General features: G+C 41.9%; 1 protein-coding gene across 1 annotated transcript; it reads right to left on the bottom strand.

The window, feature by feature from the left end:
- Positions 1–75: 75 nt before the first annotated feature.
- Positions 76–26,839, bottom strand: PPTC7 (protein phosphatase targeting COQ7). The gene is made up of 6 exons (XM_075273827.1): positions 26,357–26,839; positions 8,878–9,057; positions 6,254–6,452; positions 3,375–3,498; positions 2,841–2,970; positions 76–1,245 (listed from the first exon to the last, which is right to left on the bottom strand). The coding sequence occupies exons 1-6, from the start codon at positions 26,556–26,558 to the stop codon at positions 1,187–1,189; spliced, it is 894 nt and encodes a 297-aa protein (XP_075129928.1). The 5' UTR covers positions 26,559–26,839; the 3' UTR covers positions 76–1,186.

Raw genomic sequence — 26,839 nt, 5'->3', positions numbered from 1 at the left:
TGGTGTGCTCAGGTGAAAGGATAACTAAATGACTAGTGTACAGAAAATGATGCAGATAAATAAGGCAAGCTGCAACAAATATGAAAATTTCCATTGTAATTCATGTATTTTTTGTGAGTACATATGCTGGTTTTCCTGCTTTGTCAAGTTTTGGGCAGTTAAGGCAATATCAGAAGTCATTCAACGTGACCTTGTGTAGACAACACAACAAGTTAGCAAGAGAACATACATTTCTTAACTGCATACACATGAGTAACTCATCGAGAATTTAATGCCTGTTACAAGCATGATGTGCTATCATTATGACATGTACATGGTACATGTTAACATTTAAATAAAAGCCCAACATAGGTATGCAAATATACAATTCACAAAAATAAAAGGAAAAAACGTTAATATACAATCTGAGGTAACATTACACACAACACACGTATAAAATACAATGAAATCACAGTCACGTAATATTTCTGAGTTGCAATCTTTAAAATTCAGAAAGTCCTTAAAGTGACCGACTTAAAGTAACACCCAAAACATTAGTGACAGGTAGAATTTCACTGCATAGTCACGAAATGTTACCCAAAATATATATTATATACAGATCTGTATATAACACATATAGAAACATGGCTTTAAGTTAAGTAGTTCTAAAAATAAACATTTGAAGAATCTCCTTGTGTCGTATAGTACAGCAGTTCATAATATAAAAGGCTTCTAGTCAAGGTTCTCTGATGCAAACTGATGACGAGGATTTCAACATCTAAAACTTCAGAACAGAAAATTGGTGAATTATAAAATCTGTATTTTTACCCCTATTTATTTATTTTTTTTATCCAATCATGTTTTCTAAAGGATTCCAAATGTGCTTTTTGGCAAAAGAAATAACCAGAAACAAAATCCGTGGTTCTGATAAAAGCACGGCTTTACACAGAAACATATTCTTGCAATACTCCTGGTTTGGTAAAACATATGGTTTTAGGAAAACGCAACCATTAAACAGTAGTGGTTTTAACTAAGTCCTCAGTTGTAATATGCAGACAGCATTCTTTCACAACTGGCCAATGAAATCTGTTGAAAAATTGCAGTCCTGCCAGCAGGATACAGTACAACATAGAGTTAGAAGTTCAAGGGTTCTAGGCAAATAAAAAACAAAAAAAGATCTAAATTTGTAGCAGATGTTCCAGGCATTTTAGTCCGTATATTCAGCTACAATTGACAGAAGAACAGTGATGTCATCTGGTTTTCCTCCTGTAGGGTAAAGAAGGAAAACATAAGAAAAAAAAATATATATATATCAGCAGTCAGCTTCAAAAATATATATTTATAGTAGTAGTACTAACTCAAAAAATTTCAAATACATTCTGTTGTTATGTAATAATACCATGGAGTGCACAAATTATAAATGGCTATGTATATTGTATTCATTTCTCTGCAGTTCACGCTCCACTCTGATCAGACACCATCTTGATTTTTAGATTATTCATTCTCTGTGCTTTGTCATTTGATTAATTCCTTCATACAGCTAGAGACAGTACCATCTCTGCCTGCTGGGGAACAGTAATTATTCTCTTTACCCCCTGAAATAATAAAGTCTATAAGTGTACAGTCGGACGCATTGTACAGTGATCTCCACCCCCTTTGTACAATATGAGCCTGCAATTGTCAGGGGTAGCTAGTGATAGGACCTCCACACATAATAGGACATAATCTCCTGTGTGACACAGTCCATGCTGTTTCATCATACACCAAGTGATCTGCCGTACCACCAAGTGATCTGCTTGGTAGCACACTTAGCAACACATTTGTGGCTGTTCACAGTGTCTTCATCTTTAATACACCATGTTATTTTTTTTTGGCAAGTGTCCCAGGGCCCTGCCACAGATCTCCCTCTATGTTTGTCATTATACCCCTACTCACTGAAATCTTACACATGCACCAGGCTCTTAATGCATTCTACTCTTCTGGAAAGGCTAGGTTAAAACGAACATCACATACAAAAAAAAAATTAACAGAGATCACATGATATCTAGGAGAGACACACCAGTGAATAACTATCAATAGTTCAGTATCTACATTCAATGTATACAGGTACTATTATGTGTACAGCTGAGCTATAGTAACTGCACACCAATACCACTAGTTTCTATGCTGCTGTTGTACTATTGGCAACTTTAAAATTCAGGATGTAATGGTGCAGTATTGTGATCTGCTGTAGTTTGTATGTATTTACCACATCTCATCCTCAGGTCATCAGTAGCCATGAGACATGAACTATGCTTATTCACTAAAGGCACTGTCCAAGACCGAAAGTGTCCACCACCCAGACCCTCACAAATCAGCTGATGTGGAACCAGAAGCTGTACATAGGATAAAGCAGTTTTGTTCCTTTTCAATTGAATGGGAGCAGAGATGCAGATCCCTGGCAACATGACTCCAATGTATGGAGCCCAGTGATGGCACCAGGAAATAGAATCAGAGCTGCTTCTGGCTGTATACACTCTAAACAGCTCCTAGCAGCAAGATCAACTGATCATTGTGGAGAAAGGGTATTGGATCTGCACCAAGGAATAGATTACCAGCATCCAATATGCATGGGATCTTGGACATGACATTCCCTTTAAATGTCAAGAAATACACATTATACTTTCTGCATATATACAGTATAGACAGAAACCTTTGATGTGTCCAACCAAAACTGCATTAAACAGTGGTCTTTTAGGGGGTGGGCTTCTCAAACAACTTGGTTAATATGGAAAATTAAAAATCCATCACAGAAAATGCAGTCTGGGTGAGGAGGTGGTCGTTTGCAGAGGTTTCACTGAGCATTTATTTATCTGTCTCACCTCTGACATTCAATCCATAGTCGCATGCAAACTGTGCAAATGGTGACATATAATTGGGATCGTATGCCAGGTCATGAGCTTGCTCTGCAATGCTGCGTGCCGTCTGCTGTATACTTTCATAGTTTGAATTCTAGAGAAAAGGAGAAGGAAATTCATCACCAGAAAGGTCACCAAGCTAAGACACACTACAATATCATAGATTTCTGAGGTCTAGTCATGGGACAAAGTGGTGCTGAACTGTAATGGAACTGAGTGTACAGTTACCACCTAGTCCAAACACACATATCTGAAAAATTTAATAGACCTTAAAAGCACACACCACACAACAAACCTAACGGACGTTAAAATTGCAAAAAAAACCTCCCAAAAATGTCACTTTTTCTATTACATGTTTTGAATTACATGACACTAAACTGTTGTCATGGTCATTAGGATTTACATGGAGGAATTACTGCAATTGTATTTGATAATCTGGTGTAAATCAAGCCTTACTAACATGAATGCACATCATTATGGTTACATACGGTCGCATACCTTTAACTTTTTCAACTCCTGAAGAATCATGTAATCTGGCATATTGTCAAAGAGTCCATCAGTTGCTGTTAGAATAATATCACCGAGCTGAACATCAAATGAACTACTGTCTGCAGCATCCGGACTGAAATGAGAGCAAGGCCAAAAATGAACACGTCTTCCCTGCTATAAATACACAGGATACACATCACTCTCCCATTTACTCTAAAGTAGCAGTTATAGTATATGAACAATAATAATATATATCATTTTTTGTGTGATAGAACATTTTCATTTACATATCAAGGTTCAGTTCAACGGTCAGCCTCCTGCTGAATGTGCATTGTGTGCCATCTGAGGGGCTGGTGAAAGAGCCAGCACACATCCTATGAACAGACTGGCTTCTGAACACTCCCATCTAAAACACCGCTCACTGCCAAGTGTACTGTTGCTTTCCCTTGCAAGAACACAGTGTGCTGCTGGAAATTTTTTCACACTGATGTGAAAGCAACATGAAACCACTTTGATCACATGCCTGAAGATCAGCTCAAGGGAAAGAGGAATCCCATCCAAGCTTTGCTCATCCGTCTATCCTAAAGATTGCAGCATGTTTATTTTATCACAGATATAGCCAAACACTTCTGTATGATGTAACAATCGCAGTTTTAGTCAATTGCTAACCATATTATTCTGTCACCTCACAGAATATTGCATGTTTCTAATAAATCTTTTCAAGCTGTGACTTAAGATGCAAATTCCACACCAAAATCCTTGCCCTGCTGTTTTGAAAGAGAATACATGCCGAAGTACACATTTAAAAAAAAAAAAAAAAAAAAAAAAAAAAAAAAGTACAAAAACGAGGTATTTATCAAGCCAAGCATGCTAGGATTTTTTAAAATTTTATTTTATATAAAGTGCAACAAGTTAGGAACAAGTGGGAATGGTTAGCATGTCTAACAAATTTAATGGTGTAGAACGTGGAGTAACATCTCAGGACCGATATTTTATAAAGCATGTAATTCTGGATGAAAATGTAATGCACTTTAATTAAAAATATTGCTGCTTTCTGCTTGAAAACCTTCTCTAAATGTTCTTCCACTAGGGGTCTCCCCCTTAGCTCATTAACTGTTAAGCAAGTCCGTCCATAGATGCCAGGTAGATTTGTTCGCAATTGTATAGTTACTCCTGGCAGAATGGATAGCAGAACATTATCAGCCATGGCTACGGAGGGGGGAGGGAGGGGCCAGGGGCGCAAACTGCTCCTTATTGTACAGGCTCATATCCTCAAGACACAAATGCAAAATGTGTTTCAGCCATAATTTGATTATTAGCAGAAAACTGATAGGACATGATGGATGAAGGCTTATACAGTTATAGAACAGACTGCTCAGCAAGACCCTGCACATATAATACAACTTTTCATAAAAGCTCAGGTACCCTTTAATGAAGCAGGGTATTTTGTACATTAGTGCTTGGAGACTCATTTTCCCTCCCTGTCTTCCAAAATTCATGACTTTTATTTTTCTGTCAGCATAGCTATGTAAGGGCTTACTCTTTGCGTGAGGCGTTGTACTTTCATTTGCCACCATTTTGGGGTACATATATTTTGATTAGTTTTTATTAACATTCTTTAGGGGTCCATGTGAAATAAAACACAGTTCTATCATTTTTTGCATTTTGTTCTTACGGTGTTCACTCTGCATTAAAAATGAAACGGCAGCTTTGTCCGGCAGGTAATTACGATTATAGCGATACCAGATTTATATTGGCTTTTATTACTTTTTACTGCTTTTACAAAAAAAACGTCACTTTTGGAAAATGAATGATTTTCCTGGGGTCACTGTATTCTGTTGCCTATAACTTTTTTACTATGCTTTACTTATATTTCTTTAGCTGCGGGACAAGTTTTACTTTATTTTGGTACGAATGTTTGGTAAAACTTTTTATTGTTATTTTTTTGGGGAAAGTATAGTGACCTAAATAAGTTAATTTGCGCATTGTGGTATTTTTTGCTGTATTCACCGTACAGGATAAATAATTATGTTTTTGGATAGCGGTGACCTATACGCACGTGGGAATACCCAACATGTTTGTTTGTTTACATTATAAAAGGTGTTTGGTGTTTTTTTTTTACTTTTTATTGTTTATTAATGTGCATTGTAAGAGTTTTTTGTTTTTTTTTCACATGCCCCACAAGAGGAGTTAAAGCTGGGTCCTCAGATCGCCAGTATTGCAGAACATCACATACTAGTTCCTATGGGAACTATGCAGAGGCAGTCAGGAGGCCGTGTCCCAGCCTCCTGTCTGCCATGGCAAACCCTCGGAACACGTGATCTTATCATGGTGGGTCTGAGGGGTGATTGTGGGGATAGTGGAACGATCTTGACCCTTGAATGCTGTGATTGCTATTGATCATGGCATTCAGGGGGTTAATCCACTGGAGTCAGAGTATCTCCCAACTCTGACAGGTCGTCCCATCCCTCGGTTGTGTAACACGGTCAAGAGCAGGAAGTAATGCCGCAGGCACAGCTATAACTACATATAACAGTTAACTATATTCTCAGCGTGTCGCAATAGTACGGCGCAGAGTGGGAATGGGTTAAGGATAGGCTGTAAACAAACAAAAAATAAATAAATCCCTTTGAATATGTGCCAAATTTATCAAACATACAACATATGAAAAATTTACCACAAATTATAAAGGGAAACTCCAGCAAAACAGACTTTAAAAATTTCCCTCATGATACATTTTTCCCAGAGTTTCTAGATCCTAGAAGCTCAGTACTGCAAGACATCAGTGTAAAGTGCTGAGGAATAAATGATAATACTAATACTGTAAAAAGAAACCTCAATATTTTTTCATAACACCTTGCATTTCTACAACTAACTAGGGTACCCACCTGTCACTGAGGACCACTCCTTCAGCTTCAGGAGGCGCTATTGACAACTGGAATGGAGTGTTGAAGTAATGCTGCTGCTCATCTGACCGATGCACTACTTCTCCTGCTCTTACCACTAAGAAACCAGAATCACCTAAGTTTGCTGTGTGTAAACGATGACTTCTTCTATCCAGAACTACTAAGCAGGCAGTGCTGCTTCCTTGAAAGAGAAAAAATATATACATATAAAGAAATGACAAATTAAAAAGACAGTAAACTGTGTTACAAGCTTGTAATATGAACATGGATTAACAATGCAGCAAACTTGTCTTATAATCCTTTCTGCACAGTAGATTTGGCAGTATGTGTTAAAATGCACCGCTACAAAGAACTACTCCCACATATATAGACCGTTCACAGCATACACTTCAATTTGCACTTACATATAAAAAAAAAAAAAAGCTCCCATGTCTAGAGACTGTTGTTGCGTGCTTGTTATGGGGGCCCCGGAGTTCTTTTGAATACTTTTTTAGAACATCAACCTAAGTGATTGGTCATGTTGAGAAGTAGCTGCTACAAGTGCTGCACTTATTACAAGGCCTGTACAATAACCACTCAGCTGCCCATGTACAAGAAGATGTGATCTGAGGGGCTGGGATACAGAGTGCATGACCTCCGACACTGGATACATTCGGTGAACATTCTGGGAGAATCAAAAACAACACTAGAGGGCACCATAACAATGTAACAGCAATATCTTTATTTGAAAATAATATTTTTAGTAATATGTAATATTGTATATGCCTTTTAAATACCCATGATTATCCTATTAAAAGAGTCAAAATTAGACCAGTAGGGTTCTGTTGGCAGGAACAATTTCTGAAACACAGTGTGCCGCTGCAGGGATGACCATACACAAATCAATCATTCTCGGGGGCAAAACCACAAATCCCTACTTATTATCTGCAATTGACCTCCAAAGAGCTAAAGTAAATTCCGAAAATAAAAACCCTTGGTAAGAAATTAACTCTTCCTACACATTATTCTGCATTTCCAGAGTACTCTGTACTGTAGAAGAGCTTTTGCCATGTATTTAGTTTACAATAATTCAGCACCAGGACTTCTGTTTCTAAAGTGCTAGTCAGAAGGTCAGCAAGCCTGTTCAGACACATGGGCTGTTACTACTGCTCTCCGCCTCTACTAAACCTATCTATCTTGTGAGTTATTAATATGGTCTCCTATACTTGGAAGCCATAAAAATGGATCCTCGTACTTCAGGCAGAACATGCTGCTCCTGTCTGACCTTTACATTCAGATTAAAAAGAACATATGCTCCATCACAAGGTCTGCAGGAGCCCACCAGATCCATTTCAGCTTGAACTTCTCCGAGACAGGAAGGAGAGAAAAAAAAACCCCAATAAACAAACAAAAACAAAACAAAAGCACCACACCCAGGAGGAGAAACAAACATACATTATATATATATATATATATATATATATATATATTTTTTTTTTTTATTTATTTAAGCACACCTTCGTATAGGGGCTCTAATAAGAGCACAAGGAGAAACAGTGTCATAGCCCCTTTAAATGTTTACCCAGGAACAGCACTACATCGACCATAACTTCCAATACTATTGACTGACACATTTTAGATGTGAAAGGCAGTCTATCATCGGAGAAAGTGCTTTTGAGGTAAACCGATGGCCGAATAGCCTTTCAAAAGGCTATTCTACTACCTCCTTTACTTATTCTGGTGTCCCCGACGGTTTTTTTTTTTTTAAAACCACTTTATTTCTTTATGCTAATTAACCCTACGGAGCACCCTGGGCGTTCCCCAAGACCTCCAAGCACCCCCCACGTCATTCCTTTAATCCCACCCCTCCACTGCTTGTTCCATCGGCCCGCCTCCTCAAATCTCAGCTCTGTTCAGAGAACTACACCAAAATGGCTGCTCAGACAGTACTGGGCATGTCCAAGTGGCCATTTTGGTGTAGTTCTCTGGAGAACTGAGCTGAGAACTGAGATTTGAGGAGGAGGGCAGACTGAGGAGGAGGAAGGCAGACGGAGCACAAGCAGTGGAGGGGAAGTATCAAAGGTATGACGTGCGGGGAGCTCAGAAGCCTTGAGGAAAGCCCAGGGTGCTCTATGGGGTTAATCAGCATAAAGAAAAAGCGATTTAAAAAAGAACGGCCGGGACAACAGAAAAAGTAAAGGAGGTAGTAGAATAACCTTTCTAAAGGCTATTCAGCCATCTGTTTAGCTCAAAAGTAATTTTTCCAATGATAAACTGCCTTTAAATAGGTTTTTCCTTACAAGGGTTATTTCATTGTTGTGAGACTTGGCGCATAACAAGTGCAGTGCTTTCCTCAGCTGGGTTGTGCAGACCAGTCCCTACTGTTTGTTGTTGTTTGCTCCTAGACCTGCATAAGATTTACCAGGGCCCCAGTACTAGGTAATCACAAATTAGGAATAATTGGAAGTTTTATGCCCTTTAGTAAAACAGAGTAATTCTTAAAAAAATTGTATTAAAGAAGATTTAAAAAAAAAAAAAAAAAAAAACACTTTTCTATGCTAGCATTTTCAACCAGTGAACAGAAATACAATTCACTTCAAGTGAATTGAAATGGTCGTGCTATTTACCTAGTAAAGGTACTTTGTTTTGGAGCAGCTCACAGTAACTTGAGGTGAGGATCCCAACAGGATTTGTTGGCACAAACCGTCCTTCTTTAACTAAACGTTCACAAGTACGCATAAGAGTCTCTGAAAACTGAGAAGGGTCAACTCCATAGTCTCTCCATCCACCGACTCCATCAGCCACACCTGCAAATACAGAGAAATGTTAATGTCTAAAAGAAATTTACTGATGCTTTGAATGAGACAGATTGTAGAGTCTAAAAATAGTAATGACCTATCCTACCTATCGATGACCAATATCAAAACTGTCAGGGTCTGACATCCCCCATCACAGAGATACACAGGGAATGGAGCAGGAAGCAGACAGCTCGGTAGATTAGATTCCATTCAAATGAAGGGGAGCTGATCTGCAGTACCTGGTTTGGCCACTACACAGAACAGAGCTGTTCCATTCTGTGTATCAACTGCTGAGAACAGTTGATCGATAGGGGTGCCATTACCTCCACTAACCTAATATCTGTGACCTATCCTTAGGTCATCAATGTTGCTGGCCTGATTCAAATTTACATGCATTATGAATTATGTCTTCAGATGTTACACTTTAGGCTGAACTCTGTATATTTTAGGATACAGGAGAGAATAGAACTTAATTTGTGATCCTCTTGTACTGCAATTCTTCATCCCTTTCACATGGTGTATCAAGTGGAGCACAGCGACAGTGATGCTGTTCAGACTACAACCCTATTGTGTAGGGTTAGGCACAGGCAGGCTGAGAAAAGCAGCTGCAAACAGGAGTTCATAAAATATTATAAATATCAGATTATTTTAATAAGGGATTTGTCACATCTCAGCGTTGTAATGTACAGGCAAGAAGTAGCTCAAAAGAATGACATTGAAAAGTTATTTGATACATTAATAGGCTTTGAAATATGAAGTTATTACATAAAGTCAGAATTTGTAACAAACCAAGGGTAACCGGTAATGTACTGGTATTAAAATCGGCAGCACACATTTACTAGAGCACAATGTCCTTCAAAAAGGTGTCTGACAGACTGCTAGTGGGATTTTTGCCTTGACCCAGCCATGAACCCAGTATTCTGTCAGGAACATGTTGCCGGACCGCCGCCTGGGCAGATTAATCCGATTCTACCAAAAAAAAAAAAATATACACAGGTCAACCTTTCAACCACCTGCTCATTGAGGAAACAGGATCAGATGGAAAGACAAGTCATTGCTACACTGACGGTAAAATGTCAGATATTTGTGAAGTCTGCTGATGGGTGAAGAGGTCATTTATTCTTAGATTTGTTTGTCCCATAGCAGCCACTTTCAGATCTGGAAAAGTCTGATCTTCATAGGAGAAAAACCTGACACACACACATACAGACACGGAAAACTTCTTCCCTATGAACAATCTGCACCACATAGTATGTGCAAGTCACAGCTTATTTATAGGTATGTAAATCTGGTGCAGAACGCCAGGGATTAGAGGTTAGTTCAGATTAACACTAAGAGTGTGATTACATGTTTACACATCAGCAGCGCAATCCCTACACTACATGGCCAAGAGTATGTGGACAGCCAGACATAGTCACGTACACTAGCTGGACAGCGCTCCAGATATGACTTTTTAGGAACTATTCTGGAGCACAGTTTCTTAGAGCTCTATGCCGTGCTGCTCCTCTGTTATTCCTCCTAGAAATTTACTAGTAAATTGATAACTGAGTGTAACACTACACAATCTGACATGGTTACCAGTAAGTGTTAACGTTATCAGTCTGCAAGGACACAACCCTTTGACAAGGGTCACTTTATTCATTTCAGGAGCAACAACAGAGGAACTGCATCCATAATAAGACAAGATGCTCCAGATTTGTAAATACTTGTATTCCCCATGCAATGACTAAAACAGACTTGTCAGAAGTGGTGACCATTCCTCTTTAAGGCAGGGAGAAGCGCATCACAAGTCTTCCTTTTGACCTTAAATGTAGTAACCAACCACATTCTGCCTTGTATTTTATTACTTAGAGACCCACATTGCGAGTACAAATTTAGAATTTACAATTGCTTAGTTCTGCTTCCCCTGGAGCCTGCATTTAACACTTCCTATCTATAATCATAAAAGCTGCCAAAATATTTCTCCTCCTTTCTACATGCGGCACAGTGTAAGGAAACATTCTCCAGAAATCCAGCAAGGTGAAAGGCGATTTATCTTTCTCCACCCAATGCTTTACACCAGGCTGGTAAATACTGGTATTGTGGAAAGTGTCACCTGATGAACATACCATTACGTATACTACTGGCTTTAGGATATAGCGGTTTGCTAATATATTAAACTGCTTTACCTCAAAAATCAGATGAGGATGAAATACTGGTTTGGTCCAAGCCAGAGAACATGATATATGGTTATTTTATATGGCCGCTACACCTTGTAGGCTAGGCTACATAGCAACCTTCTCATAGAGATAAAGTGGAGAGATCCTCCTGATGTGTGCCTACAACTGTATACTTTTAACATGTGAACAGAACTTTAGAAACATGTGTATCCTTGCAAATAGGAAATTCCATGGAAAAGAACATATTATCAAGCCCTAGACCTTCAGTTATGTGTAAGTATCAGGAATGCAGCTGGTCTGGGCAGAAAGGATGAGGCTAAAGAACCTCAAAATCTTTGGGAGAGTGTGAGAAGGAAAGATTGTGCCCTATACCTGCGATGGCGATCCTATAGCACGTGTACAGGATTCCCCATTAGTGGTTAGTCGCTTCTTTCAGCTGTATTTGCAAACACACAAAGTGTGAGCTCTGCCCCGACACAGGCGTGATGACACAAGTCATCAGCGCCTGCAATCAGAAGAAGGACCATGCTCAGCTGCTCTTCATGGGACTTCAGGTAAGTATAAGTGTGTGTGTGTGTGTGTGTGTGTGTGTGTGTGTGTGTGTAGGGGGGCTACTGTGGATCATAGAAAACTGTGTGTTTGGGAGGGGGGGGTGTACTGTGGAGCATAGAATACTGTGGGAGGGGGCTACTGTGGAGCATATAATACTGTCTGGGTGTCCAAAGTGGAGCTCATAATACTGTATGGTGGCCACTGTGGAGCATATAACACTGTGTGGGGGCCACTGTGAAGCAGATTGTACTGTGTGAGGGCCCTTCACCATTTATATCTCACAGTATTTGTTTTATAGCAGATGTGATATTAGTACAGGCTGTAACAACATTGCACGGTCACTATAAAACAGATCCTGTGCAATGAAAATATTGAACATTAATTGTTCAAAAGTACTAAATGCAGAGAGCTTTACCTTTCAGTGCAAAGTTGTTTGTATTATTGAAAGCTCTGTAAAGCCCCATTCACATAAATGTAATTTGTGGGTCTGTAACTATCCGCAATTGTGGATTTGCAGAATGTTTAGGTTAAAATACCGTGTTGGCACTTTTTGATAATTTAGTGGGTTTTAGGTTGCCGTTTGGGCATTTAGTCTCTAAAAGTTTCACTTCCCTATTTCCTAGCTTAACAATGACCACTATAAAGATTCACTGAAATCCACTTCATTCAGAAAAAGTAGATGCAAGGATTACTCCAGACAACTGTGTACTATGCCTGCAATCTAACATTAAAGGGGTTGCCCCATGAAAAGCATCCTATCTATACTGCTAGTTTATGTGGATATAAGACTTTTCCTAAATACATTGCTTTATCAAAACTGCTTTGTTTGGTCGCTATCTTAATTTATTCACTTCATTGTTGACACTGCGTTTCTATGGCCACTGGGCTTATCTGCTCATTTTCCAAATGACATGGCTGCCTGCTCTCAGGGGGGAGAGGAGCTGACAAACGGGAGCTCCTCAGATAGGGGAGTGGGGAGGTGAGAGCTCGGGGATTACTGTGCTGTCTATCTTCAGCTTTTCCACTTATCAACTGGTTTAATTGAATTTGGCTGATAAGGGCTGTGATAAGGAGTCTGTTACCTCTGTATGTAATGCAAACTGACTCAAATCCAGCTCTGCTGAATCAGTTTCCACATCAGCTTTATACTGTGGTAATGCATTTACAATCCCTCATTACTGACTGCAAACATAGCAGATAGAGCAAGTGAAACCCCGCCCACCAATGTGCCGAGAAAACCAAAAAGTGAAGAGAGCACAGAGCTTGCAGGCTGCAGAACAAGACTTATGGGAATACCCCTTTAAAGGGAAGGAAGGCATGACTTAGGTGTTCCTATGCACCAACATCCATGATCTGATCATGTTGTGGAGAACATAAATAATGGATATCCACAAGCTGTACAAGTCCTTGCCACTAAAACAGAGTAGGTTATTTAGCAGTAATGTGAAGGGAGCGTTCACACGGTCATACAGCTCAGAGATAAAAACTAGAACAGCAAGACACCGAGACGACAGATTACAACATTCGCCAACACCCTGTCCTGAGGGAAGAATATGAAACAAGAAACAAATTGCTATATAAAAAAAAAAAAAAAACTGTTTGACTATTATTAAGCCTCACCATGCAGCGAGACAGTAACTGGCACAAAAGCTGTCCTGTATGTTGACATTTAGGCCCATATCACATAACTAATACAGGAACATATCTGTTCCAGTATCACAGCTACAAATTAGAAGTGGACAATCAAATTAATTCGACTAATGGGTCCATTGTGTTTCAGAATCGTCTTACTCAATTTACCAGACATCCACCATAATGGTATAGCAGATGAATATGGGAGGAAATCCATGCAAACACGGGGAGAACATACAAACTCCTTGCATATGATGTTCCTGGCGGGATTCGAACCCAGGACTCCAGCGTTGCAAGGCTGCAGTTCTAACCACTGAGCCACCGTGTTGCCCCATACCCACAGTATACCTATACTTTGCTCATATGACATGTCAGATTAGTTACTGAGTGCACTTTCTAGTGAATTATACAAAATAGCCCATGACTTGGCATTTTGCCTAACAACGTATGAGGCTGCATACTTTATAGACTGTAGGAATCTAATGTCAATGTATCCAAAGCTATAATCATGGGAAATTTAGATAGCGAGCCCTACCTGGGACAGTGTTGGCAATATCTCTGCAGATATGCTGCAGAATATAAAGACACTAAAATAATATGCAGCATATACCGTATTCTTCGGACTATAAGACGCACTTTTTTTCCCCAAAATTTTGGGGGAAAAGAAGGGTGCGTCTTATAGTCTGAATGTGGCGCCTGGCACCCGCCGTAATAGAGAGGCGAATGCCGGCAAGGGATAGACGCCGGGGCCTGAGACATCGCTGCGCTCCTCTGCCCTGCATGAAGCCAGCAGCGGCAGGGGTGATGCTATTCTGCTCCTCCGTCCCCCCGCCGCTGGCTTCATGCAGGGCAGAGGAGCGTAGCGATGTCTCAGGCCCCGGCACCTGTGCTGGCGTCTATCCCTCGCCGGCACCCGCCTCTCTAGTACAGCGGATGCCGGGTCAGTATCGGTGGCCCCTTCTCCCCCGGGGTCGGTCCCCACCGGCCCCGTACCTGTAAAGTTGCAGGCTGGCTCCTGCGCGGCGATATCGCAGGAGCCGACCTGTTCGGGTGACAGCCGGGAGCCTAATGAGGCTCCCAGGCCTGTCACTGCTATATATTAGTATTGCGGCTGGGTCTATGACCAGCCGTAATACTAATAGACAGAATGTCCCATAGACGGCAATACAGTTGTATTGCCGTCTATGGGACTTGCAATCAAGTGACCGCAGGTTCAAGCCCCCGGGGGGGAATAAAATAGTAAAAAAAAAAAAAGCTTTAAAAATATATAATAAAAATATGAAATAAATAAAAGTTCTAAATCACCTCCTGTCCCTAGAATATATATATAAAAGTAGAAAATCATATGTCATAAACCACTGGGTTTTTTTTTTCAATACAAGGCGATCTAAGCAATAGATATTCCCCAAAATGGTATAACTAAAAAGTACTTCTGGCCCCGCAAAAAAAAGCACTCTATGCGTCCCCGTACAGCTGCAGGGTCACCTGTCAATGTGGCCTTGCAGCTGTTGCAAAACTACAACTCCCATATATTAAATATTTTACCATTTTTTGCTTCAAAATTTTTTTCCCCTATTTTCCTCCTCTAAATCCTAGGTGCGTCTTATAGTCCAGCAGACACATACCTGAATTACATTGCCCAATAAGTCTAGCTGCTGACTTACAGGGGAGTTGCAATACATCTCTAGACATTATTCAGAGAATGCTTTAAATGTTCGTGAAAGTATGTTTAAAGGGGTTTTCTGGGATCAGAATATTGATCACCTATCAATAGCAGTTCTGTGGGGTCCAGCACCCCTGACATTCATCTGTATGAAGAGGCTGCAACGGCAGGGCAAGGTGCTTCAGCTTCCTCTTGTTCACAGTAATGACAGTGTAGGGACATGCCAGTAATATCCAGTTAGCTATTTATTCATAAACATATAGGACAAGTAACAGCACTAGGAAGTTCTAAGAAAAGTTCAGCAAGAATTGCTATTGCATGAAGAATACAAGTATTGACTAGGAAACAAGTCATGGGAACAGAAGAGGCCTTTTCACGCGGAGGCTGCAGCAGGGGCTATCTATACAAGAAAAAGCGTTAAAAGCATCAAATTAAGTCATGAAAAGTCCTTTTAATAGAAATCGAGGAACACTTTACACTTTAGTGCACCTGAATTAACCTTCACATGACTTTCATAATGTGAAAGCAAAAAAGATGTGATTTGCCAAGAGGTAGGTTAAAAATTACTTCAGTTTACAGACTGCCAGGAGGTAGGCATCTAAAGGACAAGGATATCAAGTACCAAAATGTCATTCAACCATTATTGTGGGGAAAAACAAAAAAACAAAACAAAAAAAACAATTGCATTTGGAAAACTCTAAGACTAAGGCCACACGGGACGCCCCACAGCAAAAAAGCTGTACAGCGGCAACACATTGCGGTTCTTCCTGCAGTGCTTTACACAAAGTTTGCAGAAGTTTCCTCTGCAGACTTTCTGTTACCATTATACCTATGGGGAAACAGCCGGCCTTTCTGTAGGTATAATTGACATGCTGTGATTTCCAAAACCGCGCCGGTTTTGGAAATCACGGCGTATCTGCACCGTGGTTTTAACCGCAAAGTGGGCATGGGATTTGCTAGAATTCCATCCACTTTGCACGGACTGTAAAACGCTACTAGGAGTCTCCATTCTAGCTTATTCACAGTTCACTCCCTGTTACTAGCCAAAGCCTGTCCATGAATACATTAGATAATCAAGATGTATTTAAAGCTTCCACACAAGTCTGCAGACCGCTTCCCCTGTGCAAAGGACTGAACATTCTTGCAAATGTCACAGCCTAAAATATAGTAGTAAAAAAAAAAAAAAACGTAGCTACTTGTATAATAACAAATAGAATATTATAAACTGACAGCAAGCAGCTTTCCTTGGCTTCCTATTTTTTTGCCTGTGTGTATTTTCAGTCCAGTATTCCTGGATCTCCTATACTATGGTCACTTGGGCTTTTCTTAGCTATTGGTTTGGTATTGTACAGCAGAATTACATAAAGAAACCAGTAGTATCAGTGAGATGGGGGAGGGGGCAGGTTACCCCTTATTTTACAAGTCCACAGCCATAAGCCAAAATGTGCTGCAGCCATAATATGATTAAGGAAACGTGATTGTCAGCAGAAAACCTGATAGAACACCATGTATGAAGGCTTATACAGCCATAGCAAGACTGCCTAGCAAGACAATGCATATATTCCAACTTTTCAGGAAAACTCCCTTTAAAAGCCATATACAGCATTTTTATTTTCAACCCTACTGTCTAGGGCTTAGTAGAAGCCTCTTGTGGTGAGCAGTTTCTTTTGGGTGGGTCTACACAGAAGCAATTATGTGCAATAAGGGGTTTTCTGCACTAGGAAATGGCTTACTGCTGTTTCTGCCAGAAACCCCCCCCCCGAACTTTATATTCACTGCTGTATGTTCTTAGTAACAGGTTCCCTTTTTTTAACCACAAATAGCATAAATACTCTGTAGACCAGGGGTCTCAAACTCGCATGCGGCCCCCCGAACAATTTTGTGCGGCCCGCACAAGCCTAGGGACGCCAGATCCAAGTTGAATCCGGACGTTTCACCATTTTGCCCACAGGCAGTTTTATATACTGCCGGAAAGCTGACAGTGCGCTGAGTTCAGCACACTGTCGGCTTTCCCGATGTGGGCCCAGTGTGAAGAGCTTACGGTCCGGTACCGTAGCTCTTCTATGGTCAGAAGAGCGTCTCTGACACTCAGTCAGAGACGTCCTTCACAGCACAGCCAATCGCGCTGTGCTGTGAGAGCCGGGAGGAACGCCCCCTCCCTCTGCTCGCAGTACTCGTCCATAGACGAGCATTATCAGGGAGGGAGGGGGGCGTTCCTCCCGGCTCTCACAGCACAGCGCGATTGGCTGTGCTGTGAAGAAGGACGTCTCTGACTGAGTGTCAGAGACGCTCTTCTGACCATAGAAGAGCTACGGTACCGGACCGTAAGCTCTTCACACTGGGCCCACATCGGGAAAGCCGACAGTGTGCTGAACTCAGCGCACTGTCAGCTTTCCGGCAGTATATAGAACTGCCTGTGGGCAAAATGGTGGAAGGTCCTCTTTAAACATTGAGGTGGAATGAAGGGGCTCATGACACTGGGGGCAGACGAAGGGAGGGGGGAGAACGGCATGATCTGGGGGCAGAGATGGGGGGACATGAATCTGGGGGCAGAGATGGGGGGACATGAATCTGGGGGCAGAGATGGGGGGACATGAATCTGGGGGCAGAGATGGGGGGACATGAATCTGGGGGCAGAGATGGGGGGACATGAATCTGGGGGCAGAGATGGGGGGACATGAATCTGGGGGCAGAGATGGGGGGACATGAATCTGGGGGCAGAGATGGGGGGACATGAATCTGGGGGCAGAGATGGGGGGACATGAATCTGGGGGCAGAGATGGGGGACATGAATCTGGGGGCAGAGATGGGGGGACATGAATCTGGGGGCAGAGATGGGGGGACATGAATCTGGGGGCAGAGATGGGGGGACATGAATCTGGGGGCAGAGATGGGGGGACATGAATCTGGGGGCAGAGATGGGGGGACATGAATCTGGGGGCAGAGATGGGGGGACATGAATCTGGGGGCAGATGAAGGGTGTATATGTAACTGGGGGAAAGATGGAGGGGGGACATATAGTTTACGGGTGACTGTAGGAGGATTATACAGTGTGGGGGCACATGAAAAATGAATGGGCAGAGTCAACATACAAGTGGGTGGAGCTAAATTTGCCGCGGTGCGGCCCGCCGACTGGCTGGGATCTTGCTCTGCGGCCCACATGCTGAGTTGAGTTTGAGACCCCTGCTGTAGACTGAGAAACGTGAAAGTTGTAGGTGTCTACTTGCCCTTTAAATTCTCCAAACTATTGCTGAAGAATTTTTACCGTCAGAATGCATTATCCTGCTGAATGAGGGCCCACCCATTAGGGAATACCACTGCCATGGCCTGTAACTATCTTTAGGTCTGTGGTATGTGTAACAGCCATAAGAATGCTAGGACCCAAGGTTCCCCTGTGTATCACACCGCCTTACCCAACATGCCTTCTTTCCATAAATAATCCTAGTGCCATATCTTACCAGGATAAGCGAGGCATGCACAGTCATCCAAATGAAATATAGGTAAATGGGACTTAAACCAGGCGGCCATCTTCTTCCACTGCGCCACAATACCAAATCATTCTGAACCTCACAAAAATCATTGTAGTGGCTTTCAATAAGGTAAATGTGTCAGGACAGGCATTTGGCCCAGTCTATGGGTACAGCAAGCTGCAGTGCACGATCTGATAACTTTCCATCATAGCCAGCAATAACCTTTTTAATACCTATTCTTTAAGGAAAAAAAAAAATGATCTCAGTTATCAGATAAGATCACTTGAAAGGAAGCTCGGCTGCAATACCATGGTGTGACCATTACACAGAACAGAGCCATCTTCTTCCAGATCCATAGGCCTGGGTCACATTGTGTAGAGATCTCAGATGGAGGTGGACATCAATATCTACTCTTGCACAACCCCTTCAGGGCCAGCACTTTAATAAGACCAAATCATGTAACTAGAGTGCAACACATCACATAAATTTTCATAATGTAGCAATCCATACAACGTTAATAAATCCTTCTGACAAAGCTGCATTTAGACATGCATGACAGCAGCCAAAAAATATTTTGTAAGTGCAACTTGGGGTAAAGTCAAAGACTGTGCTATTATGCAATTCAACATACGTAGCCTATATACAGCTGGGATGTTGGGGCTGAAGATGGATTAATCCTGGTTTAAGGGAGAAGAACGGTGTGGTGCAATGTTCATTTACATTGCTAAATATTTTTTTATTATTGTTTTCCAGTTAAAGGCTAAGGTCACATGTTATGGAAATGTACGCTGCAAATACACAAGGGTCAAAACACAGCAAAAGGGAACTAGACTTCATTTATTCTCATCTACACAATGCAGAAAAACGCACCAGCTTTTGTTTTTAAATAAATGCAGAATGTTAAATTTTAGCTATGAAAATCCTCTGTTTTTCACCATAGACTTATATGCAAGATGAAAAATGATGCAAAAAGAATAAATGCATGCTGAATTTCCCACAGCAGAAAAAGACAAATGCAACGAAAAAGTAGTACGGTAAGTTACGGCCCCATGGAGCAGAAAAGCAGCTTTTGGTGCCAAGCAAGATCTTATTCGTCTCCCCTAAATCCACGGCTGAAATTGGCTCAAACAACTGCAGCAAAATCTGCAACAAAAAACTGCTTATCCATAAGTTATGCCTGGTTCACATCAGTGTTCGGGTTTCCGTTCAGGGAGTCCACTTGGAGAGCCCCCAACCAGAAACACACAAAGCGGTTACCTGGGAAACCCGTGGACCCAATAGCCTATAATGGGGTCCATAAGGTTTCCACACGAAACTTACAGAGAGAAAAGTCCTGCAAGCAGCATTGCATTTTCACTTTGTATTCTTCTGCAGCGGCTTCTGAAATTTCCCCAATGTTGGACTATTAAAGAATTATCTTATCTTGTCTTTCCATTGGGTTTTCGCCTGTGACCATAGCTAAAGACAGCAGGTTTTGCCCCCAAAACTGTGCAGCTGCAATAATTGTTCAACAATGTAAAAGATGACACTGGAGGCAGGAACTTGCACGCATCAGGCTCCAAATGTAAAGCACCATGGAATTAATGGTGCTATATAAATAAACAATAATAATAATATTAATCAGGCACTGTGTCGTAGATAGTTCCTCTAATACCCACCACACTTTGCTGCTCATTCTTTAGGGGAAATGGAGCACATTTCACTCTTTGCAAAGAATAGAGTGTAAGGCTTCATGTACAAGATCATGTGCAGTCTGCAGCTCAGTGAAACAGCATGAATGACACCAGGATAGTCATCTGTGGTTTTCACTGACCCATCCATTTTATTAAATGGGCCGAGCTGCAAATGCGGACAGGTATAGGACCTGCTCTATAATTTGTGGCTCTTAAAAACTATGGCTGTGTGTATAGGCCCATACTTTTATCCACAATTGCGGATAAAATTACGGTCGTGTGCATGGAGCATTACATTCAGATATCTACAAATTTATTTAAAAAACTATGCCCTGTGCCTGGGACAGACATAAGGCTTACTGGTAAGATCACTGATGGCTCAAGTACAACAATACTATAATAATGAGATCCTAATAGCTATTTATGGATCGCTTTTAACTATTCATTGCTCTCAATATTCACAGTACACCTTTATAATATTTACGTCCTTCCCATGACCCTTAGCAATACTAGATTTTGAATTTGGTCCCATTTCCAAACCTTTAACACCTAGACAACAGACTATATACAATCTTAATGTGCGAGTGCTAGAATCTGTATACAATACACGCAAGACACCACACTGAGTTGCTAGAGAACATACTAAGCAAGTGGAAACAAGAAAAGGAATATAATAGAGCCCTAAGAAGTGGAGTATTTTGCTGCGCTCTCATGTTTCTATAAAACATGCTGATCCCATATATGGCAAAACTGAAATAACAGAAATATTCTCCAGCATGAGTCACTTAACTTTTTAAAGCATTCACTATGGAAGATCCAGGGCCCAGAACAGAACATTTCCACTGTGGAGTGACTCATTTTATTCTGTATTCATAGCTCCACACCCCATTCTTTCACAGAAACACTTACTTGTCCTAAACAGAATGCTGCCAAGAACTAAGGAAAGGTAGATGCTCCGCAAGCCCTGTTTTACTACTGCAGAAATCAGATCAATAAGTCATTTGTTTGCTTGGGACACGTGATACAAAGTGACTCCAGAAATTAGATTTCAATAGACCTGCCTGAAGGTCACACTCGCTACCACGGTTATTAACTAGTACCCAAGAGAAAAGATTTGTACTAGTGACAGGTGCACGTGTAAGAACAGAAGGGAACAGACTTCTTGCAAGAGTGCAATGCATTTCTCAAACGGATTATACCCACAAACAGTACTTATACCAAGTCTCGGAGGCCCAGTGATAAAAAAACAAAAACAAAACACTGGAGACTGGAGCAATACTGTGTATGCTTGACAAACACTACAGTCACTTTAATGGAACTTATGGAGGGCTGTACTCTGCTACCATCAGTCCCATAGAAGTGGTGATGACATAGTACATCCACACTACTGCTCCATTCACACACAGGGATCACTTTGTGAACGCTTAGGCTCAGTTCACATCTGCGTTTGGGCCATTCCATTCCCCTATTCGCATGAAATATGTGGATAGAAAAATCCTGCAAGCAGCACTTTTCTCTCTGCATTTGTCATGCAGAAACCACACAGACCCCATTATAGTCTATGAAGTCCACGGGTTTCCTTAGGTAACCACTTTTTATGCGGATGGGTTTCTGTTCAGGGAGTCTTGAAGTGGACTCACCAAACGGAAACCCAAACACAGATGTGAACCGAGCCTTAATATTAGATGACTCAAAAAACAATTGTTGGTCAAACTTATTGAACTCTACCGGCACTTGGAAAATGGAGAAACACCGTCATGAGCCACTTAGAGACCAACAATGTAAAGATTACAATGGTCAATGGAATCACAGTAAACGGGCAGCATGGTCATGGGCCCAGGTAGGAATTTGTATCTGATACTCCAGTAGGTTACCCTTAACTTCCAAAAAAAGGAGAAACAAAATATCATAGAGGAGGGGTGTATAAGGGCTAAGCGCACAGCACATACTGTATTCTTCAGAGTGGAGCCTGTAGTTATAAAGGTTAGGCCTGTCCTATCCGTTCAGCTACAATATGAAATAAGTTCTCTCTATAGCTACACTCCAGAGGTGGCGGCTTCTCCTGAGAACTGGCATTTCTTAGGTGTACATGTGACTTTCATTTCGTAGTTACATCGATCAAACAGGCAGAACTGAAAATTCATCACATAAAACGTGAAACGCCTAACAAGTTTTTGCAAGCGCATTGTGTTTGTAGATGAACTATTAAGAGCAAAGCATTCAGCAGTAAGATAACCTAAGGCATTGTTCACACCTCAGTGTTTTACATCAGTGTTTATAAGGCGGATGAGGAGAGAGAGACACAGAAGAAGTGCAAAACTTTCCATTGCATCTCATCTCTGTATAGTTTGCACTACTGGTTCTGCCTTACAAAGACTGATGCAAAACACTGACATGTGAATAAGCCGTAAGCCCACAGAGCCGACCTGTTCCTGAGTTTCAGAGCCGCGTAGCACAGGAACAGGTTGGCTCTGCGGGAGCTGGCCTGCAACATTACAGGTAAAAGTTTCTGGCCGCTCTTGCAGAGAGATTGCAGTAGCCATCGGGTCTCCTGTACAGCGGAGACACGCTAGCTATGGTAACCGCTCTGCAGGAGCGCCGGCCATCTTTTAGACCCGACATCTTAGTACAGGTATCATGGGCACTTTTTTAGCTCTCTGTGGGACATTATCTCTCACAGAGAGATTGCCATAGCTATCGGGTCTCATGTACAGCGGAGACCTGTTAGCTATGGCAAACGCTCTGCAGGAAGGGCCTTCATAGTACGGTCATATAGTGAGCCTCTCCCATAGACTGCAATACAGTTGTATTGCAGTCTATGGGACTTGCAATCAAATGATTGCAGGTTCAAACCCCCTAGGTGGGTGAAAATAAAATATTAAAAAAAAAAAAAATTATAGCTATGAAAAAAAAAATATAAAAAAAAATTCAAATCACCCCCATATCCCTAGAATACATATAAAACAAAAACATTACTGTGAAACACAAACACATTAGGAATCCCTGTGTCCGAAAACCCCTGATCTACAAACTTATGAAAATATTTTTCTCGTATGGTGACTGCTGTAGCAGAGGAAAAATTGGTACTATTCCGTTATCGGGCCAGCAGAGCTGTTCAGCACCAGCATCGGGACATGCTGAACTGCTGACTGCTGGCCCGATGCTGGCTGGCACTGGAGCTGTGTAAAGGAGCAGCGGATCACATGGTTCCCTGATGATTAGAAGAGTTTCCATACTTAAAGCTTAAAGTCCCTAATGGTTGTTAATGCTGCTGTTGAGTTCTGTTTACATTGGTGAAATAATATGTTCTGTTATTAAATATTTTACAAATTTTTTGCTTCAAAATTTTTTTTCCTATTTTCCTCCTCTAAAACCTTAGTGCGTCTTATAGTCCGAAAAATACTGTATTTCTCACATAGCTCCTGTTCCTAAAAGAAATGATACATGACATTGTTTCCTGGCACTCCAAGGTGAAGCGCCATTTTAATCAATATGCTAGGAACAATGAGGGCCTATGTCAGCAGATCTGTGTGCTATTACACATATGCCATGGGATACTGATATACATACACAGCAACTCTGCGTGGCCTTCAAGTCCCAGGGGAGATTGGATGATGGATTCTCTTTCTATGAGCAGCTTGCTCTAGTCTTTACTCACCAGGTTCTTCAGCGTTCCTAGAACATTTGTAGCTTCCAAAGATGTTTGGCCAATATATGAGGATTATCACATTTTGAGAGAGGAATCTCAGTACACACTAGTAAATGAGGGGCAATGTCTGAATGTGTGCAGCAGGAGCAGAGCAGCTGTCAGCCAGTGTAGACCTACTAATATATGAAATACAATAGCAAAGGCTGGATAGAACAAAGGGCCACTAAAGCTCAGCAACGCTCTGTACATCTTCAGCTCCATGTAGAGATCTAGAAACGGATCATGTACAGGTTTATAAACTGCAAACATTGGTGGCATCATCTTGCACACTGTTGTAATCCTTAGTGACAACCTCTTTTAAGGCTGCATTGGGGATCTGTGGAAAAATAGGTTTGACCTATCAACATCACAGTCGTGGTCCTAATAGAGAGACACTAGGAAGTATAATGGAGAGAAGACGTTCTGGTTCTGTCACATGGCTTCTATGGTCACTTTTGGCAAGAAATCTCCAAAGATCACGTGACATGTACTTAGGAATGTGAGTCACAGATTTTATCACATGAGACTTTTCAGACCGGGTACTAAGTGCTATTAAGGAGATGCTGCTTTGCAGTATATAGGGACTCAAACTATGCACGACGTACTAAGAATTCTGGGAAAGGGGTTTGCAAATAAGTCCTCCTTGGCGTCCTCGATAATGCTACTAGGTTTCTGGAAAAGACAGGCTTGATCTACTGGGAGCTCTACCTTCCAAAATAGGTGGCTCTAGAATAAACTGCCTTCCATGTGGCACACCATATGACTACAACTCGGAAGGGTTTCCTACCCCCATTTGGCATTTTGGAGAGTTGTTTGGTGAGAGTAATTGTAGCCACATGCATAGCTCTATTAGGGTATGTTCACACCCCTAAGCGGCAGCTATCAGATTTTGGGCATTTTCAGCAGCAGGATTACCCCACAGACTGTGGTGCTGCCCCCCTGTATGAGGATAAACCACTCGTACAAAACTGCGCCAAAAACCCAAGACTCAGCTTTCTTTTCTGAATGTGAATAATTTAGGAGCATTTACAGAACAAGTTTATGAGGTGTAAGAACGCATCAATATGCTATCCAAAAGGCACAGTATGAACATACCCTTAGAAGATGTATACTGAACAGACAGTGTATGTAGTACTATAGGCACAATACTGAAAAACTAATAGTAACCCGAATTCTGCAGATACAACAAAAAGGACGACATCTAAACTTGTAACATACATTTATGAGACAAAGCTAGTAGCAGCCGGCTGATACCAAAGGAAAGCACCGTACTGGCTATAGAAACCGGCAGAAAGCGCAGATCCTGTTCAGATCAGTTTACACCAGAAGGTGAGGGTTGGATTTCTGATCAGGACGTTGAGTACAAGCACTTGTGTCCAGTGTCCTCTGCATGCAATGGCTGTCAATGTCATCAGGGCACCATGTGAAACAAGAGTCAGTGTTACAACACGGTAACTATTACAAAGAACATTTCAAGGTCATCTCCTAGCTGCAGATGTATTACACAAGACATCCATACAGCCAGCAGGTAGGCCCGCACTAACACTACCAACATAAGACTAAGAGGAGCCAGACTGGATTAATAAAGCTCTTATGTACTATGAACCAGAGCTGGAATTTATACTGCAGACACACATGGCACAGACTCTTCTAGAGCGGGGCTGCCCTTCAGACATGAAATGAGTGACAGAGGTATCAGGACCCCCCATTGCCATTACTGGTGAGGGTCTCAGTGATAAGACACGTGGATACGATATATAACCCCTTTTAAGTTCTCCAGCACAAGAATCTCTCAACGACGGCTAATAACGGGTGCTCCATGGCTACCAGCAATACAAAAACAATACGCCCTATTAGGGCGTAAGGGAAGGGCTTGTTTTGATCACAAATCAGCTACCAAACATCTTTCAATAGTCACGTGATCTGCACAAAACTCTTCCCTAAACTTCGTTTATCTTCCTCACATCATACATTGTTCTCTGTTATCAGCAACCACACACTACAAAGAAGATCACTAGGACTCTATGCAGAAATAATCCCTGCCCCCATCATACACTTCCCAGGACATTCCCAAACATTCTGTGGTTATGGCAGTATTTTGTGTAACGCTGTCTCATTCAGACTGGACTTACTGGGGTCGCGTTACAGCAGCAGCACCGCAAGACAGCTGGTCACGTGTCTGCTATATAGTAGGACGTATACAAACAAACAAAGCATAGTATAGATGTGACAAGGCATAGTATAGTACATTATAGATGTGACAAGGCATTAGTATATAGCATAGTACAGTATAGATGTGACAAACACAAAGCAAAGCATAGTATAGATGTGACATAGTATAGTATAGCATAGTATAGTATAGATGTGACAAACACAAAGCCGGACCCGGAGCGCTGCTCACACATCCCATAGCTGCAGCTTAGAAGCCCCAGGTTGTGCCTTGTACACACGCTGCGGTAGCTCGTACTCACCCAGCACATCCGCCGTCCGGTGCCGGGCTATAAAGCACGCGTCGTCCCCGTAGCACATCCCCTTCTTCAGGATCCCCTTCCTGGCATCTTTGCCAAATCCGCAGCTGGCAGTCACCAGGCTGTAGTCTCGGGAGTCCGTCTGCGAGAGACCGCCTAGTACGGCTCTGGCCACCAACCTGCCGTACGACAGAACCGAGAACATGGCCCCGGACGGTCCCCCGTGCTTCTTACTCTCCTCCTTGTCCTCCTCCGTGTCGCCCGCTCCTTCCTAGTCTTGGCCGCCTTCCTCAAGGACACGCCGGCTTGTCACTTGTGAACTCCTCGGTGCTTTCCCTCCCGGCCGCAGCCCTCCTAGCCCGGACTACCCGCTGCTCCGGTGGCGCTGTCTGTGGCTTGTAAGACGCACTCAGTGCCGGTTCTCAAGAGTCCAGTCGACCTTTGCCGCCATCTTGGACCGCACTGACACTCAGGAGGCCGGAGGAG

The sequence above is a fragment of the Leptodactylus fuscus genome, chromosome 1 (assembly GCF_031893055.1).
Source record: "Leptodactylus fuscus isolate aLepFus1 chromosome 1, aLepFus1.hap2, whole genome shotgun sequence".
NCBI classification, from domain to species: domain Eukaryota; kingdom Metazoa; phylum Chordata; class Amphibia; order Anura; family Leptodactylidae; genus Leptodactylus; species Leptodactylus fuscus.
Note: the sequence above shows the minus strand (reverse complement) of the source record. Positions and strands in the feature narration are given on the sequence as shown.